This window comes from Scylla paramamosain, chromosome 44, assembly GCF_035594125.1.
Source record: "Scylla paramamosain isolate STU-SP2022 chromosome 44, ASM3559412v1, whole genome shotgun sequence".
NCBI classification, from domain to species: domain Eukaryota; kingdom Metazoa; phylum Arthropoda; class Malacostraca; order Decapoda; family Portunidae; genus Scylla; species Scylla paramamosain.
In genome coordinates, this window is record NC_087194.1 from 8,049,978 (window position 1) to 8,066,428 (window position 16,451).

Sequence of the window (16,451 nt, forward strand, 5' to 3'; positions counted from 1 at the left end):
TGTACTCATACTCCATGTATGGAGTATGCTTCACATGTCTCAGGGGGTTCCACTCACACTGCTCTTCTAGACAGGGTGGAATCAAAAGCTTTTCATTTCATCAGCTACTCTCCTCTAACTGACTGTCTTCAGCCTCTCTCTCACTGCCGCAATGTTGCATCTCTAGCTGTCTTCTACTGCTATTTTCATGCTAACTGCTCTTCTCATCTTGCTAACTGCATGCCTCCTCTCCTCCCGCAGCCTCACTGCACAAAACTTTCTTCTTTCTCTCACCCCTATTCTGTCCACCTCTCTAATGTGAGAGTTAACCAGTATTCTCAGTCATTCATCCCTTTCTCTGGTAAACTCTGGAACTCCCTGCCTGCTTTTGTATTTCCACCTTCCTATGACTTGAATTCCTTCAAGAGGGAGATTTCAAGACACTTATTCATCAATTTTTGACTATTGCTTTGATCCTTTTATGGAACTGGGATTTCAGTGGGCATTTTTTTTATTGTTTTTTTGTTGCCCTTGGCCAGTGTCCTTCCTACATAAAAAAAAAATATCAACTTGCATGTTCATAATACTCTCTCTCTCTCTCTCTCTCTCTCTCTCTCTCTCTCTCTCTCTCTCTCTCTCTCTCTCTCTCTCTCTCTCTCTCTCTCTCTCTCTCTCTCTCTCTCTCTCTCTCTCTCTCTCTCTCTCTCTCAACATTATTGAATAATAATAATAATAATAATAATGATAATAATAATAATAATAATAATAATAATAATAATAATAATAATGATAATAATAATAACAATAATAATAATAATGAAAAAAAACAGCAATAATAGTAATAATGTGTGTGTGTGTGTGTGTGTTACATACTATAAAAATACTATATATATATACTAAAAAAAAAAAAAAATATATATATATATATATATATATATATATATATATATATATATATATATATATATATATATATATATATATATATATATATATATATATATATATATATGCTGTTACAACCAACTACAGTCGCCCTCACAGCTGCTACCGACTCAGATCAGCTTATCCCTAAGCTACCTCTTATGCAGCTTAGTGAAGGGCACAAATTCAATGAATCCAGGGACTTTCTGGTCACCAGCCTTAGTTAGGTCACCACTCTGTTTACCCACCAATGGAGAAGGAAACATTACAAACATGAAACTTAATTCTCCAAGTTGGAAAGAAATAATTAGCCATGAGTTAGGGCATGGACAAGGGCACTCTACATCAAGTTCATCTTGTCTCAAATATCTCAGAAGACTGTTCTCTAATCCCACAAAAGATGGACCAGGAGGGAAGTGAGAGATGCCAAGTACCATGCTGCAAACAAAGTCTTATTCTCTGGTCCCAGGACACACACAAAACAACTAACAAGACCAATATTATTTAAATAAAAGGTACACAAGACAAGAGAATCAACTCGACTCAAATGCAAAAAACATAATAACACAGACAAAGGACATATACCCATGAAAATGCATGGACTAACCAGGCAGACACCTCCATACAGGAGGCTAGAGAGTGGTGACACTGGATACTTCATTAACCCACCTAAGTATGCTGAATCACAAAGCTAATCCCCATCCAGCTTAAGATATATATCTGCCACCAGCTCTCTGGACCCATGTCCACTCAGTACAACTCAACCCTGCCTAATGAACTGCCTTAGAGCTGAGAAGAGGGAACCCTCTCACTTTTAGCTGATGTGATAGGGATGGGAGGAGAGAAGTGGCAGGAAGATGTACCCATGCCCTCATTGCCACCTTACACTGTTTCTCTTTATAAAGCATCTCAACCTAATAAACCATTATTTGAAAACTAAGATGGCTGGCTGGAATTTAATTCTCTAATATCAAACTATGCCTTTTCTTCTGTCTTAGGTTCTGATTTTAACTTGCTAAATCAATGGAAAGAAGGCAAATTAAATGAAGAATAACATAGAGTACACTTGATGAGAGTTACTATAACTTCACACACACACAACCCAACATGTATGACTCACCCACCTCTCTCTCTCTCTCTCTCTCTCTCTCTCTCTCTCTCTCTCTCCCCTTAATAAAGTAACATTTCATAACAATATATATATATATATATATATATATATATATATATATATATATATATATATATATATATATATATATATATATATATATATATATATATATATATATATATATATATATATATATATATATATATATATATATATATATATATATATATATATAGGTGTCTTGAGACAAAAGTAAAAAATTCTCAGAAGTGAAAGATCATCATTCAGAGCATGAAATATTTTAGTCAGGTGTTTTTAACACCATAGTTTAAAAATAACAGGACATTCAAATATGAATGTGTTTCAGTAGCAAGTGGCTGCACATGGGCCATCTCCCTTTGTCCAGCTGGTGGTTGTTGCCATATAGCATTCTTTATGGCTTAGCTATTACTTGCTACTACAATACACTGCACTTTTGAATTTGATTTAATTGGTTATATATATATATATATATATATATATATATATATATATATATATATATATATATATATATATATATATATATATATATATATATATATATATATATATATATGAATTCATGTTGAATTTTTTTTTTTAACTATCATTGTGTCTCCGTTAATGCATTAGATGCCAGCAATAACTTCAACATTTAATGATTTTTCTTCCTTTTAAAGTAATAAGGTAACAATATGCAATGTTAGTTATCTGGAAGTTTGCATCACAGTAAGACAACTTTGAGAATATGTTTCATATGAAGATCTATTTATATTTTCAAACGGACAATTACCAACAGGGTAAACTCTGCAATGAAAATATGTTTATGACAAAAAGAGAAAAAAAATATTTAAGTTTCCTCAATATATTCCTGAAGAGTGTACATATTTATTTATTTTTTTGGATATTACATTTTTTTTTTTTTTTGTGATAACAATTTGGCAACATTTTAATGATAATATATCTCATGTCTTTCAGGGCAGGAAGAATTCTACGTTATCACCATCATCTCCTCAGCCATTTTGAGCAGTATGTAATGCTAGTATGTTTTTTTGTACTATAGAAATGACAGTATCTCAAATTATATTATAACAAGGTTAGAAAAAAGACATGTTATATACATGGTTTATTTGTGGGAAAACTTTGTCTAAAGTTACTTTGCACATATGACTGAAGTTAGTTCCATGAGGTAATTTCCAGGTTCTTAATGTTGATTACAAAATTTTTTCCCATATAAGAATACAATGGAACCTCATTTCCTGAATGTCTCCCTTTTTTAACTACTCAGTTTTTGAACCAAAGAAAAAAAATCATTATTGTTTTGGTTACCTTACCATAATATGGTTTTCTAACAAAGTTATTTGATTTCAAATACTAAAAGATGTAGCAAAAACTGCCATTTATTACCAAGTTATAGTTTCTATAAATACTTCCTTCGTTTTTACATTTTTTTTTTTTTTTTTTTTTTTTTTTTTTTTTTTTATGTAGGAAGGATACTGGCCAAGGGCAACAAAAATCTAATAAAAAAAATGCCCACTGAAATGCCAGTCCCTAAAAGGGTCAAAGCAGTGGTCAAAAATTGGTGGATAAGTGTCTTGAAACCTCCCTCTTGAAGGAATTCAAGTCATAGGAAGGTGGAAATACAGAAGCAGGCAAGGAGTTCCAGAGTTTACCAGAGAAAGGGATGAATGATTGAGAATACTGGTTAACTCTTGCGTTAGAGAGGTGGACAGAATAGGAGTGAGAGAAAGAAGAAAGTCTTGTGCAGCGAGGCCGCGGAAGGAGGGGAGGCATGCAGTTAGCAAGATCAGAAGAGCAGTTAGCATGAAAATAGCGGTAGAAGACAGCTAGAGATGCAACATTGCGGCGGTGAGAGAGAGGCTGAAGACAGTCAGTTAGAGGAGAGGAGTTGATGAGACGAAAAGCTTTTGATTCCACCCTGTCTAGAACAGCAGTATGAGTGGAACCCCCCCAGACATGTGAAGCATACTCCATACATGGACGGATAAGGCCCTTGTACAGAGTTAGCAGCTGCGGGGGTGAGAAAAACTGGCGGAGACGTCTCAGAACACCTAACTTCATGGAAGCTGTTTTAGCTAGAGATGAGATGTGAAGTTTCCAGTTCAGATTATAAGTAAAGGACAGACCGAGGATGTTCAGTGTAGAAGAGGGGGATAGTTGAGTGTCATTGAAGAAGAGGGGATAGTTGTCTGGAAGATTGTGTCGAGTTGATAGATGGAGGAATTGAGTTTTTGAGGCATTGAACAATACCAAGTTTGCTCTGCCCCAATCAGAAATTTTAGAAAGATCAGAAGTCAGGCGTTCTGTGGCTTCCCTGCGTGATATGTTTACCTCCTGAAGGGTTGGACGTCTGTGAAAAGACGTGGAAAAGTGCAGGGTGGTATCATCAGCATAGGAGTGGATAGGACAAGAAGTTTGTTTTAGAAGATCATTAATGAATAATAAGAAGAGAGTGGGTGACAGGACAGAACCCTGAGGAACACCACTGTTAATAGATTTAGGAGAAGAACAGTGACCGTCTACCACAGCAGCAATAGAACGGTCAGAAAGGAAACTTGAGATGAAGTTACAGAGAGAAGGATAGAAACCGTAGGAGGGTAGTTTGGAAATCAAAGCTTTGTGCCAGACTCTATCAAAGGCTTTTGATATGTCCAAGGCAACAGCAAAAGTTTCACCAAAGTCTCTAAAAGAGGATGACCAAGACTCAGTAAGGAAAGCCAGAAGATCACCAGTCGAGCGGCCTTGACGGAACCCATACTGGCGATCAGATAGAAGGTTGTGAAGTGATAGATGTTTAAGAATCTTCCTGTTGAGGATAGATTCAAAAACTTTAGATAAGCAGGAAATTAAAGCAATAGGACGGTAGTTTGAGGGATTAGAGCGGTCACCCTTTTTAGGAACAGGTTGAATGTAGGCAAACTTCCAGCAAGAAGGAAAGGTAGATGTTGACAGACAGAGCTGAAAGAGTTTGACTAGGCAAGGTGCAAGCACGGAGGCACAGTTTCGGAGAACAATAGGAGGGACCCCATCAGGTCCATAAGCCTTCTGAGGGTTTAGGCCAGCGAGGGCATGGAAAACATCATTACGAAGAATTTTAATACGAGGCATGAAGTAGTCAGAGGGTGGAGGAGAGGGAGGAACAAGCCCAGAATCGTCCAAGGTAGCGTTTTTAGCAAAGGTTTGAGCAAAGAGTTCAGCTTTAGAAATAGATGTGATAGCAGTGGTGCCATCTGGTTGAAGTAGAGGAGGGAAAGAAGAAGAAGCAAAGTTATTGGAGATATTTTTGGCTAGATGCCAGAAATCACGAGGGGAGTTAGATCTTGAAAGGTTTTGACATTTTCTGTTAATGAAGGAGTTTTTGGCTAGTTGGAGAACAGACTTGGCATGGTTCCGGGCAGAAATATAAAGTGCATGAGATTCTGGTGAAGGAAGGCTTAAGTACCTTTTGTGGGCCACCTCTCTATCATGTATAGCACGAGAACAAGCTGTGTTAAACCAAGGTTTAGAAGGTTTAGGACGAGAAAAAGAGTGAGGAATGTACGCCTCCATGCCAGACACTATCACCTCTGTTATGCGCTCAGCACACAAAGACGGGTCTCTGACACGGAAGCAGTAGTCATTCCAAGGAAAATCAGCAAAATACCGCCTCAGGTCCCCCCAACTAGCAGAGGCAAAACGCCAGAGGCACCTTCGCTTAGGGGGATCCTGAGGAGGGATTGGAGTGATAGGACAAGATAAAGATATGAGATTGTGATCGGAGGAGCCCAACGGAGAAGAAAGGGTGACAGCATAAGCAGAAGGATTAGAGGTCAGGAAAAGGTCAAGAATGTTGGGCGTATCTCCAAGACGGTCAGGAATACGAGTAGGGTGTTGCACCAATTGCTCTAGGTCATGGAGGATAGCAAAGTTGTAGGCTAGTTCACCAGGATGGTCAGTGAAGGGAGAGGAAAGCCAAAGCTGGTGGTGAACACCAGAGACAGAGAGTAAGACAGTAATTTAATTTTTCAAAGAAGTTACATTTGATCCCGTTGGAGAAGTTGAAGAACCTTGATGTAAACAGACAAGGAGTAATCCCTAGCATTCTGTTGCTCTCTCTATGACCCACAATGCCATCATTACCTGCACAACTGCATTTTCCTAGTAGCTTTTCCCAGCAACAAGATGTCTAAATGTTGTGATCACCTTCATATTGACAGTGAGTGGGTTGCTCCTCTCTGTCACTCTGTAAAGCTTCCCTCACATGATCGGTTACAAATAGAATGCCTAAAATGGTCTAAACAATATCTTTTGATAAGTTCTGTCACTAAGTTGATTCAGTACATCCTTCCTCGAAAAAATAAAAATAAATAAATAATAAATAAACGGGAGATGTGGAGCGGCCATCTTAGCATGGTAGCCCAGTGTCTGAGAATGGATAAATCTATTTGACATTGATTCCAATGGGGAAAATAGTTTTTTTTTTTTTTAACATTTCAGATTTCGAATGACATTTAGGAACGAATTAATTTCGAAAACTGAGGTTCTACTGTATGCTAAAACAATACTAGAACACAAAGATATTGTTACATTAAATCCAAAGGGCATACTACGTCATTGAACTTCATCTGATTCAAACTGGATGTGAAATGGGATATAGTTTGGATCACCATCTCACATAAGCCTCAAAAACAAGGAAATGTCAGCATTAACAGCATCTCAACGAATTCAGAAATTTTCACATGAAGGAGATCACTAATACATAAAGATATCTAGTGATAGCACTTAAACCAAGGATTGTAATGGAGGTGAAGAATTTAAAGATAACATCAAGAATGAAGTGTTGAACTGGAAATAAATTCACACATTATATTGATTTCTTTAGATTTTTTTTTTTTTTTTTTTGCAGATTTGTACTATTTAACAATATCTTGAAATATCTTTACCACTCTTTAAGACCTTTTTTCTCTAAAAGGAGGAGGGAAAAGAATAGGGAAGAGACAAGGAGGTGGCTGGAGCCAGCATGCTCAACCTAAGCAGGACACAGGCTCATTAAGAAAAAACTATAAGATTAAAAAAAAAATATTGTCTGCTAACTAGAGGGACTGGATAGAATCTGATTTTTTCTAATAGAGATCAAGACTTCTACAATATTATGTATCAATTTTAAATCTGGAGGGCAAAAGGAACTGGATGAAAGCTTGAGAGGAATAAGGGTGAGTGGTTAGTATACAATTTTTTATTTATTTTTTTTATTTTGGTGAAACTTTTGCTGTTGCTTAGACATATCGAAAGATATTGATATAATCTGGCACAAAGCTTTGATTTTCAAACTACCCTCCTACAGGTTCTATCCTTTCTTCTTTCCTTTCTGACCGTTCTATTGCTGCTGTGGTAGATGGTCACTGCTCTTTTCCTAAATCTATTAACAGTGGTGTTCTTCAGGATTCTGTCCTGTCACCCACTCTCTTCTTATTATTCATCAATGACCTTCTAAACCAAACTTCTTGTCCTATCCACTCCTACGCTGATGATACCACCCTGCACTTTTTCACGTCTTTTCATAGATGTCCAACCCTTCAGGAAGTAAACAGTTCACACAGGGAAGCCACAGAATGCCTGACTTCTAATCTCTCTAAAATTTCTGATTGGGGCAGAGCAAACTTAGTATTGTTCAATGCCTTAAAAACTCAATTCTTCCATCTATCAACTTGACATAACCTTCCAGACAACTATCCCCTCTTCTTCAAAGACACTGAAAATCCTCGGTCTGCCCTTTTTCTTATAACCTAAACTAAATTTCACATCTCATCTCTAGCTAAAACAGCTTCTATGAAGTTAGGCGTTCTGAGACGTCTCCACCAGTTTTTCTCATCCCCCCCCAGCTACTAACTCTGTACAAGGGCCATATCTGTCCATGTAAGGAGTATGCTTCACATGTCTGGGGGGGTTCCACTCATACTGCTCTTCTAGACAGGGTGGAATTAAAAGCTTTTTGTCTCATCAACTCCTCTCCTCTAACTGACCGTCTTCAGCCTCTTTCTCATCACTGCAATGTTGCATTTCTAGCTGTCTTCTACCGCTATTTTCATGCTAACTGCTCTTCTGATCTTGCTAACTGCATGCCCTCCCTCCTCCCGCAGCCTTGCTGCACAAGCCTTTCTTCTTTCTCTCACCCCTATTCTGTCCATCTCTCTATTGCAAGAGAGATGGACTCTCTGAATGATTGAGAATACTGCTCTACAGTATTCTCAATCATTCATCCCTTTCTCTGGTAAACTCTGGAACTCTCTGCCTGCTTCTGTATTTCCACCATCCTATGACTTGAATTCCTTCAAGAGGAAGGTTTCAAGCTACTTATCCTTCAATTTTTTACTACTGCTTTGGACCTTTTATGGGACTGGCATCTCAGTGGGCTTTTTTTTTTTTATTGTATTTTGTTGCCCTTGGCCAGTGTCCCTCCTACATAGAAAAAAAAAAAATAGTATCGTTCTTCCCTAGGTTGTGTCATTTCAGTGAGGGGGCAGAGCTTGTCTTCTGGGAAGTTGGACAAGATATTCCACTGCTGTAGGAGATAGTGTTCTACAGAAATGGTAGTGTTGTTAGTGATAGTGGTATTCTGTAGAACACTATAATCCTTACGTGTGTCTGTTGAAACTGGCCACAGATTCCACCCCTCTCACAGATGCCATTGACTTGGTCAGCTTCCCCAGACTACCACCTACATAATCTAGTGTGGGGCTCAATTATGGCCTTGCAGGGCCCTCCTGGACTCCTGCATCCTTAAACAGACAGTCGCAACATCAAGTTTGGCCCCTCTCATGGCTGCCACTGCCTTGGGTCAACCTCCTGAAGCTACCAACTGTGTAGCTTAGTGCAGGGCTCAAAATCACTTTCACAGGATCTTTTCTGGTCTCCCATGGTGAGTTAAACAAATGAAGTTTTCAACCAGTTTCACCTATGGTAAGGGAGCACCACAACCGTCCAACTACTCCAACAGCCGGGAAAGAATCAAAAGCTCTAGGAGGTACAGCTACAAGTGACAAACACACATAAGGATTGTAATATTCTCTGAGCTTTTGCCCTCTTGAAGAAATAAAACAAAATCCACCCTCGCTCATGGAATATCACATCTGCCTGCTGAGCAGTACCATCTGCAACCTCCTGGAGGACAGACCCATATCCCCAGAAATGGCAGGGCCCAAGGAGAAAGTAGATGTCATTATATAGCAGAGAAAATATAATCCTCTGAGTCCAAAGCTTTGATCAAAATTTTAAATCCCAGTTGCATTTATAGCTAAATGATAATCACACTAAACAGGACAGTGCAAGAGGACAGGCCATAGACAGCTTGCAACTACCATGAGATTTCCCTGGCACATCCACACAGTCACAAGGGAAGCCAGGAGACTTGAAGCCAAGAGGGAAGCCAGAAGGCTTGAGGCTGAAAAGGAGAAGGAAATGAGGTTACTTGAAGCTGAAGAGAAGGCAAGTTTGCTTGAAATGGAGAAGATGGCAAAGATGTATGAGAGGGAAGAGGCTGAAAAGAATAGAATATTTGAATTGGAGAAGACTCAGATTGGGGTTAATTCACCCCTTGGCTTGAGGAAAGGAGAAGAAGCAAAGAAGATACTGTAGAAAGCCAGATGGTGAGGAGTTTGAAGTTGAGACCTGAGTTTGATGAAAAGAAAGTGATGGAGTGTTTTCAGAGGTTTGAGAAAGCCACAGAATTTGATTGGCCTCAGGAGAGATGAGTTGGCCTTGTTGCCAATATGCAGAAAGGCAAGGCATTAGAAGTTTATGATAGAATGTATGTGGAAGATCTGGAGGAGTATGAGGAGCTTAAGGCTGATGTCCTGAGTGCCTAAGAGCTGCAGCCAGAGGTGTATAGACTGCAGTTTTGTGGAGGGAAGAAAAAGCATGGTGACTTGTATCTTAATTGTGCTCGCTACCTCGAAGAGGTATTTGAAAAGTGGGTAGCTAGTGAGCGTGTCACCTCCTTCCGTGAGCTAAAGGAGCTCAAGGTGATGGAACAGTTTGTAAATATGGCTGAGAAAAGTTAGTTTGAAACCTTAAAGCAGACAGGCACTTGGGCAGATGACCACATGTTGGCGCAATGGCCTGTGGGACGTCTGGTGGGGCAAGAAATATATTTCCGGAAGTGACATGCAGTGATTGGTTGGGAGAGCAGCAGCATGCTGGCCAATCATGGAGAGACCAATCTTACATAAGGAGCTATGGCAGCTCCCAGGAGGGAGAGAGAACACCCTTTCACCACCTATACCACACAGCGATGCTGAACAGAAGTGAAGCCCAAGAGAAAGAGAAAGAGAGTGCCTGTTTTCTGCACTACACAACACCTGTGCTAACAGTCTGCAGTATGCTCCTCTTGTGTGATGCTATGACGCTAGTCGCTCGCAGCTGCCACTACATGACTGCGTCCCAGGGCATGCTGTGAGGATTGTGTGCCCTGACAGTATGAGACAGCGAGTACTTGATGCTGAGGTGCGTGTTTTGTGACTACGTGGTCTGTTATGGTGTGGACCACAGACAGCTGTGTAATGCTATTGGCGAGCTGTGATTCTCTAGTGTGCTGTACTGTGTCGCTGTAGTGTGAGTTGGGATGTGCTACCTAGTGATATAGACACTTTGCTGAGTGAGGCCAGTGGTATGGTCCTTACTTGTACTGTAGAGTATTAGTGTGCCTCGTGTCTTGTGGTACTGCTCGGTGCTGGCAATAAAGATGTTGTGCACTACACCAGCAGTCCGGGTGGCTGGTGTGGTGGATGGCCGTCCATGTGGTCTCATGGTGGATACAGGCACTGAAAGGACATATGCCAAGGAGGAGGTTATAGCAATTCAAGACCTTCCTGTGTCGGCCCAGTAGTTGTGTGGTGTCACTGGCCACTGTATGACTCTCTGTGGGCCTGTGACATCCAAGATTGTGATGGGTCGCATTGAATGAAACAACAACCTCCATAGAAAGCTTCGCTTCGCTTGTATTAAAACTAAACTCTTTACTCAAACTTTTAATTCAAGAATTGTCCCTCCCTCTCCTCCAACCTCTGACTACTTCATGCTACTCATTAAGATCCTTCGCAGTGATGTTTTCCATGCCCTCGCTCGTCCAACCTCTGACTACTTCATGCTACTCACTAAGATCCTTTGTAGTGATGTTTTCCATGCCCTCACTGTCCTTAACTCATAGAAGGCTTATGGATTGCTATTGTTCTCTGAAACTGTGCCTCTAGGCTTGAACTTTGTCTAATCAAACTTTTCCAACTTTATCATCATCTGCCATTCCTTTTTGCTGGAAGTTTGCCTACACTGAGCATGTTTCTTAAAAGGGCGAACGCTCAAATCTCTCAAACTTTCATCCTATTGCTTTAATTTCCTGCCTCTCTAAAGTGTCTTTGATTATAATAGAGATGAACTAAAATCTAGGTTTTTAATGACTTCATGTTACTCATCATTGTGGAAACTGTGCTGTAGTGGTGTGTGAAAGTGTGTGTGTGTGTGTGTGTGTGTGTGTGTGTGTGTGTGTTGCTCATACTGATGCTTTATTTTTGCAAGAATAGAATGAACATTATCTGTGATTTCATATACTACTTAAATATGCAGAGAGAGAGAGAGAGAGAGAGAATATGAGTTATTGAGAAAGTGGTGGGCATTTATAAGTGCCAATTAATTATCCAGTCTATCTAGAAAATATCCCTAAAAACGTAGTAGTTCTACCCCCCACCACCTGCCTTCTCTCTCTCTCTCTCTCTCTCTCTCTCTCTCTCTCTCTCTCTCTCTCTCTCTCTCTCTCTCTCTCTCTCTCTCTCTCTCTCTCTCTCTCTCTCTCTCTCTCTCTCTCTCTCTCTCTCTCTCTCTCTCTCTCTCAATGTCTGTCTTTTGCAGTGTGCATGGCCATCACTCAAGGATCTGCCTCAGGACTGGCTGGACTTTTTCCCCCTTCATGTATGGCAACACTAATGTCTGGGCAAGCACTGGCTGGGGTCATATCATCTTTAGCCAGAATTGTTTCCCTTCTGGTGTACGAAGAACCTATAGTCAGCGGTTTCATATTCTTCAGCATATCGGATGTTTTCCTGATCTCTACTCTTCTCTTCTATTTGTATTTGAGAAATATGGTAAGAGAGAGAGAGAGAGAGAGAGAGAGAGAGAGAGAGAGAGAGAGAGAGAGAGAGAGAGAGAGAGAGAGAGAGAGAGAGAGATAACATAATTTTTCCCTTCTCTTCAACAGAATTATTACAAGAACATAAAAAATGACATTGCATTAATCAACAAAAATGAGGTGACAGACAGAGATGACACTGATGAAGATGGGGAAAGAGAGGCACGAAAAATGCAACTGAAAGACAGCATGTGGACAACTTATTTCATTGTCTTCCGAAAGGTAAGGTGTTCATACGAGTATAAACTGATAAATACGCACACACACACACACACAGATATATATATATATATATATATATATATATATATATATATATATATATATATATATATATATATATATATATATATATATATATATATATATATATATATATATATATATATATATATATATATATATATATATATATATATATATATATATATATATATATATATGAAGACAGTCAGTCAGAGGAGTTGAGATGAAAAGCTTTTGATTCCAGCCTGTCTAAAAGAGCAGTATGAGTGGAACCTCCCCAGACATGTGAAGCATACTCCATACATGGACAGATAAGGCCCTTGTACAGAGCAGTTTTGAGGGGGAGGGGGAGGGAGAAAAAATGGCAGAGACATCTCAGAATGCCTAACTTCATAGAAGCTGTTTTAGCTAGAGATGAGATGTGAAGTTTCCAGTTTAGTTTATAAGAAAAGGAGAGACCAAGGATGCTCGATGTAGAAGGAGGGACAGTCGAGTGTCATTGAAGAAGAGGGCATAATTGTCTGGAAGGTTATGTCAAGTTGATAGATGGAGGAATTGAGTTTTTGAGGCATTGAACAATACCAAGTTTGCTCTGCCTCGATCAGAAATTTCATAGAAATCAGAAGTCAGGCGTTCTGTGGCTTCCCTGCATGAACTGTTTACTTCCTGAAAGGTTGGACATCTATTAAAAAGATGTGGAAAAGTTCAGGATTATCATCACCATACGAGTGGATAGGTTTGGTTAAGAAGATCATTGATGAATAATAGGAAGAGAGTGTGTGACAGGATAGAACCCTGAGGAACACCACTTTTAATAGGTTTAGAAGAAGAAAAGTGACTGTCTACCACAGCAGCAATACAACAATCAGAAAGGAAACTTGAGATGAAGTTACAGAGAGAAAGATAGAAGCTGTACGAGGGTAGTTTGGAAATCAAAGCTTTGTGCCAGATCATATCAATAGCTTTCGATATGTCTAATACAACAGCAAAAGTTTCACCAAGATCTCTAAAAGAGGATGACCAAGACTCAGTAAGGAAAGCCAGGTCACCAGTAGAGTGGCCTTGACAGAACCTGCACTGGCGATCAGATGGAAGGTTGTGAAGTGATAGATGTTTCAGAATCTTCCTGTTGAGGATAGATTCAAAACTTTAAATAGGCAGGAAATTAAAGCAATAGGACAATAGTTTGAGGAATTAGAATGGTCACCCTTTTTAGGAACAGGTTGAATGTAGGCAAACTTTCAACAAGAAGGAAAGGTAGATGTTGACAGTTGAAAGAGTTTGACTAAGAAAGGTGCAAGCACGGAGGTGCAGTTTCGGAGAACAATAGGAGGGACCTGTCAGGTCCCATAGGCTAGCGAGGGCATGGAAAACATCATTGCGAAGAATTTTAATAGGTAGCATGGAGTAGTCAGAGAATGGAGGAGAGGGAGGAACAAACACTGAATTGTCCAAGGTAGAGTTTTTAGCAAAGATTTGAGTGAAGAGTTCAGCTTTAGAGATAGATGTGATAGCAGTAGTGCCATCTGGTTGAAATAAAGGAGAGAAAAGAAGAAGCAAAGTTAATGGAGATACTTTTGGCTAGATGCCAGAATTGATGAGGGGAGTTTGATCTTGAAAGATTTTGACACTTTTTTTTTTTTTTTATGTAGGAGTGACACTGGCCAAGGGCAACAAAAATCTAATAAAAAAAATGCCCACTGAAATGCCAGTCCCATAAAAGGGTCAAAGCAGTGGTCAAAAATTGGTGGATAAGTGTCTTGAAACCTCCCTCTTGAAGGAATTCAAGTCATAGGAAGGTGGAAATACAGAAGCAGGCAGGGAGTTCCAGAGTTTACCAGAGAAAGTGATGAAAGTTTGAGAATACTGGTTAACTCTTGCGTTAGAGAGGTGGACAGAATAGGGGTGAGAGAAAGAAGAAAGTCTTGTGCAGCGAGGCTGCAGAAGGAGAGGAGGCATGCAGTTAGCAAGATCAGAAGAGCAGTTAGCATGAAAATAGCGGTAGAAGACAGCTAGATATGCAACATTGCGGCAGTGAGAGAGAGGCTGAAGACAGTCAGTTAGAGGAGAGGAGTTGATGAGATGAAAAGCTTTTGATTCCACCCTGTCTAGAAGAGCAGTATGAGTGGAACCCCCCAGACATGTGAAGCATACTCCATACATAGACGGATAAGGCCCTTGTACAGAGTTAGCAGCTGGGGGGGTGAGAAAAACTGGCGGAGACGTCTCAGAACACCTAACTTCATAGAAGCTGTTTTAGCTAGAGATGAGATGTGAAGTTTCCAGTTCAGATTATAAGTAAAGGACAGACCGAGGATGTTCAGTGTAGAAGAGGGGGACAGTTGAGTGTCACTGAAGAAGAGGGGTTAGTTGTCTGGAAGGTTGTGTCGAGTTGATAGATGGAGGAATTGAGTTTTTGAGGCATTGAACAATACCAAGTTTGCTCTGCCCCAATCAGAAATTTTAGAAAGATCAGAAGTCAGGCGTTCTGTGGCTTCCCTGCGTGATATTATTCTATTCTATTCTAATATTCTATTAATGAAGGAGTTTTGGCTATTTGGAGAACAGACTTGGCATGGTTTCGGTCAGAAATATAAAGCATACGAGATTTGAATATCTTTTGTGGGCCACCTCTCTATCTTGTAGAGCATGAGAACAGGCTGTGTTAAACCAAGGTTTGGAAGGTTTATGTTGAGAAAAACGAGTGAGGAATGTACACCTCCATGCCAGACCCTGTCACCTTCGTTATGCACTTGGTACACAGAAACATGCCTCTGACATGGAAGCATTCCAAGGAAAATCAGCAAAATACCTCCTCAGGTCCCCCAAGTAGTAGAGGCAAAATGCCAGGGGTACCTCTGCTTAGGGGGATTCTGAGGAGTGATTGGAGTGATAGGACAAGATACAGATATGAGATTGTGATCGGAGGAGCCCAAATGAGAAGAGAGGGTAACAGCATAAGCAGAAGGGTTAGAGGTTGGGAAAAATCTAGAATGTTGGGTTTATTTCCAAGACGGTTAGGAATACAAGTAGGGTGTTGCACCAATTTCTCTAAGTCATGGAGGATAGCAAAATTGAAGGCTAGTTCACCAGGATGGTCAGTGAAGGGAGAGGAAAGCCAAAACTGGTGGTGAACATTGAAGTCTCTAAAAGTGGAATCTCTGCAAAAGGGAAGAGAGAATGGGTGCCAATTTAGAAGTAGTCAAAGAATTTCTTATAATCAGAGGAATTAGGTGAGAGGTATACAGCACAGATAAATTTAGTTTGAGAGTCACTGTAGTTGCAGCCAGATGGTGGAAAAGTTAGAAGATTCAAGAGCGTGGACATGAGAGTAGGTTAAGTCATTGTGCACATAAACACAATATCCAGTTCTGGATTGTAAATGAGAATAGAGAAAGTAAGGGGGAGCAGAAAAGGGAGTACTGTCAGTTGATTGAGACACCTGTGTTTCAGTGAGGAAAAGAAACTGAGGTTTAGTAGAGGAGAGGTGATGTTCTACAGATTGAAAATTAGATCTAAGACTGCAAATGTTGCAGAAGTTAATGAAGAAAAAAATTTAGGGGGTGTCAATACACTTAAGGTCGATACCAGAAAATCAGTCTCACCTGGGGACATTTGTGGTCCCCTTTTCAGACGGGGACTCCGAGGCTAGTGTAGGAGTCATCATGATAATTTTCAATTTTGAGTGATGGGTGTGTGTGTAATTAGGTGCTTGTAGTTTTGTGTGAAGGAAGAGTAGTTGTCTTTAGACGGCAGGCTGTGACTGCCCCCTTATGTTGTGAGACACTAAGGGAAAGCATGATCCAGTGCTTTAGAGCTCATTGGGAGTAATTATTGTTTTGGTAGGTGCCTACTATATATACACATACATATATATACATATATAGGTAATATGACTACTCGAGATCAAATTCTTCCATTTATCCCAGTAATTTTGAGATGCTACTCAGTGTGGCCTGGTCTGCAACTCAGTGTCTGTACTCTCCCAAA

The 16,451-nt window shown here is 39.9% G+C and overlaps 1 protein-coding gene across 3 annotated transcripts in view; it reads left to right on the plus strand.

Moving 5' to 3' along the window:
• LOC135094048 (equilibrative nucleoside transporter 1-like) overlaps window positions 1–16,451 on the plus strand; it is a 199,579-nt gene that overhangs the window by 135,874 nt on the left and 47,254 nt on the right. For all 3 annotated transcript variants that reach the window (XM_063993791.1, XM_063993796.1, XM_063993795.1), the window contains exons 5-7: window positions 3,017–3,067; window positions 11,939–12,171; window positions 12,285–12,437. In XM_063993791.1, coding sequence (XP_063849861.1) covers window positions 3,017–3,067; window positions 11,939–12,171; window positions 12,285–12,437 — 437 coding nt within the window. The remainder of the gene's footprint in view (window positions 1–3,016; window positions 3,068–11,938; window positions 12,172–12,284; window positions 12,438–16,451) is intronic.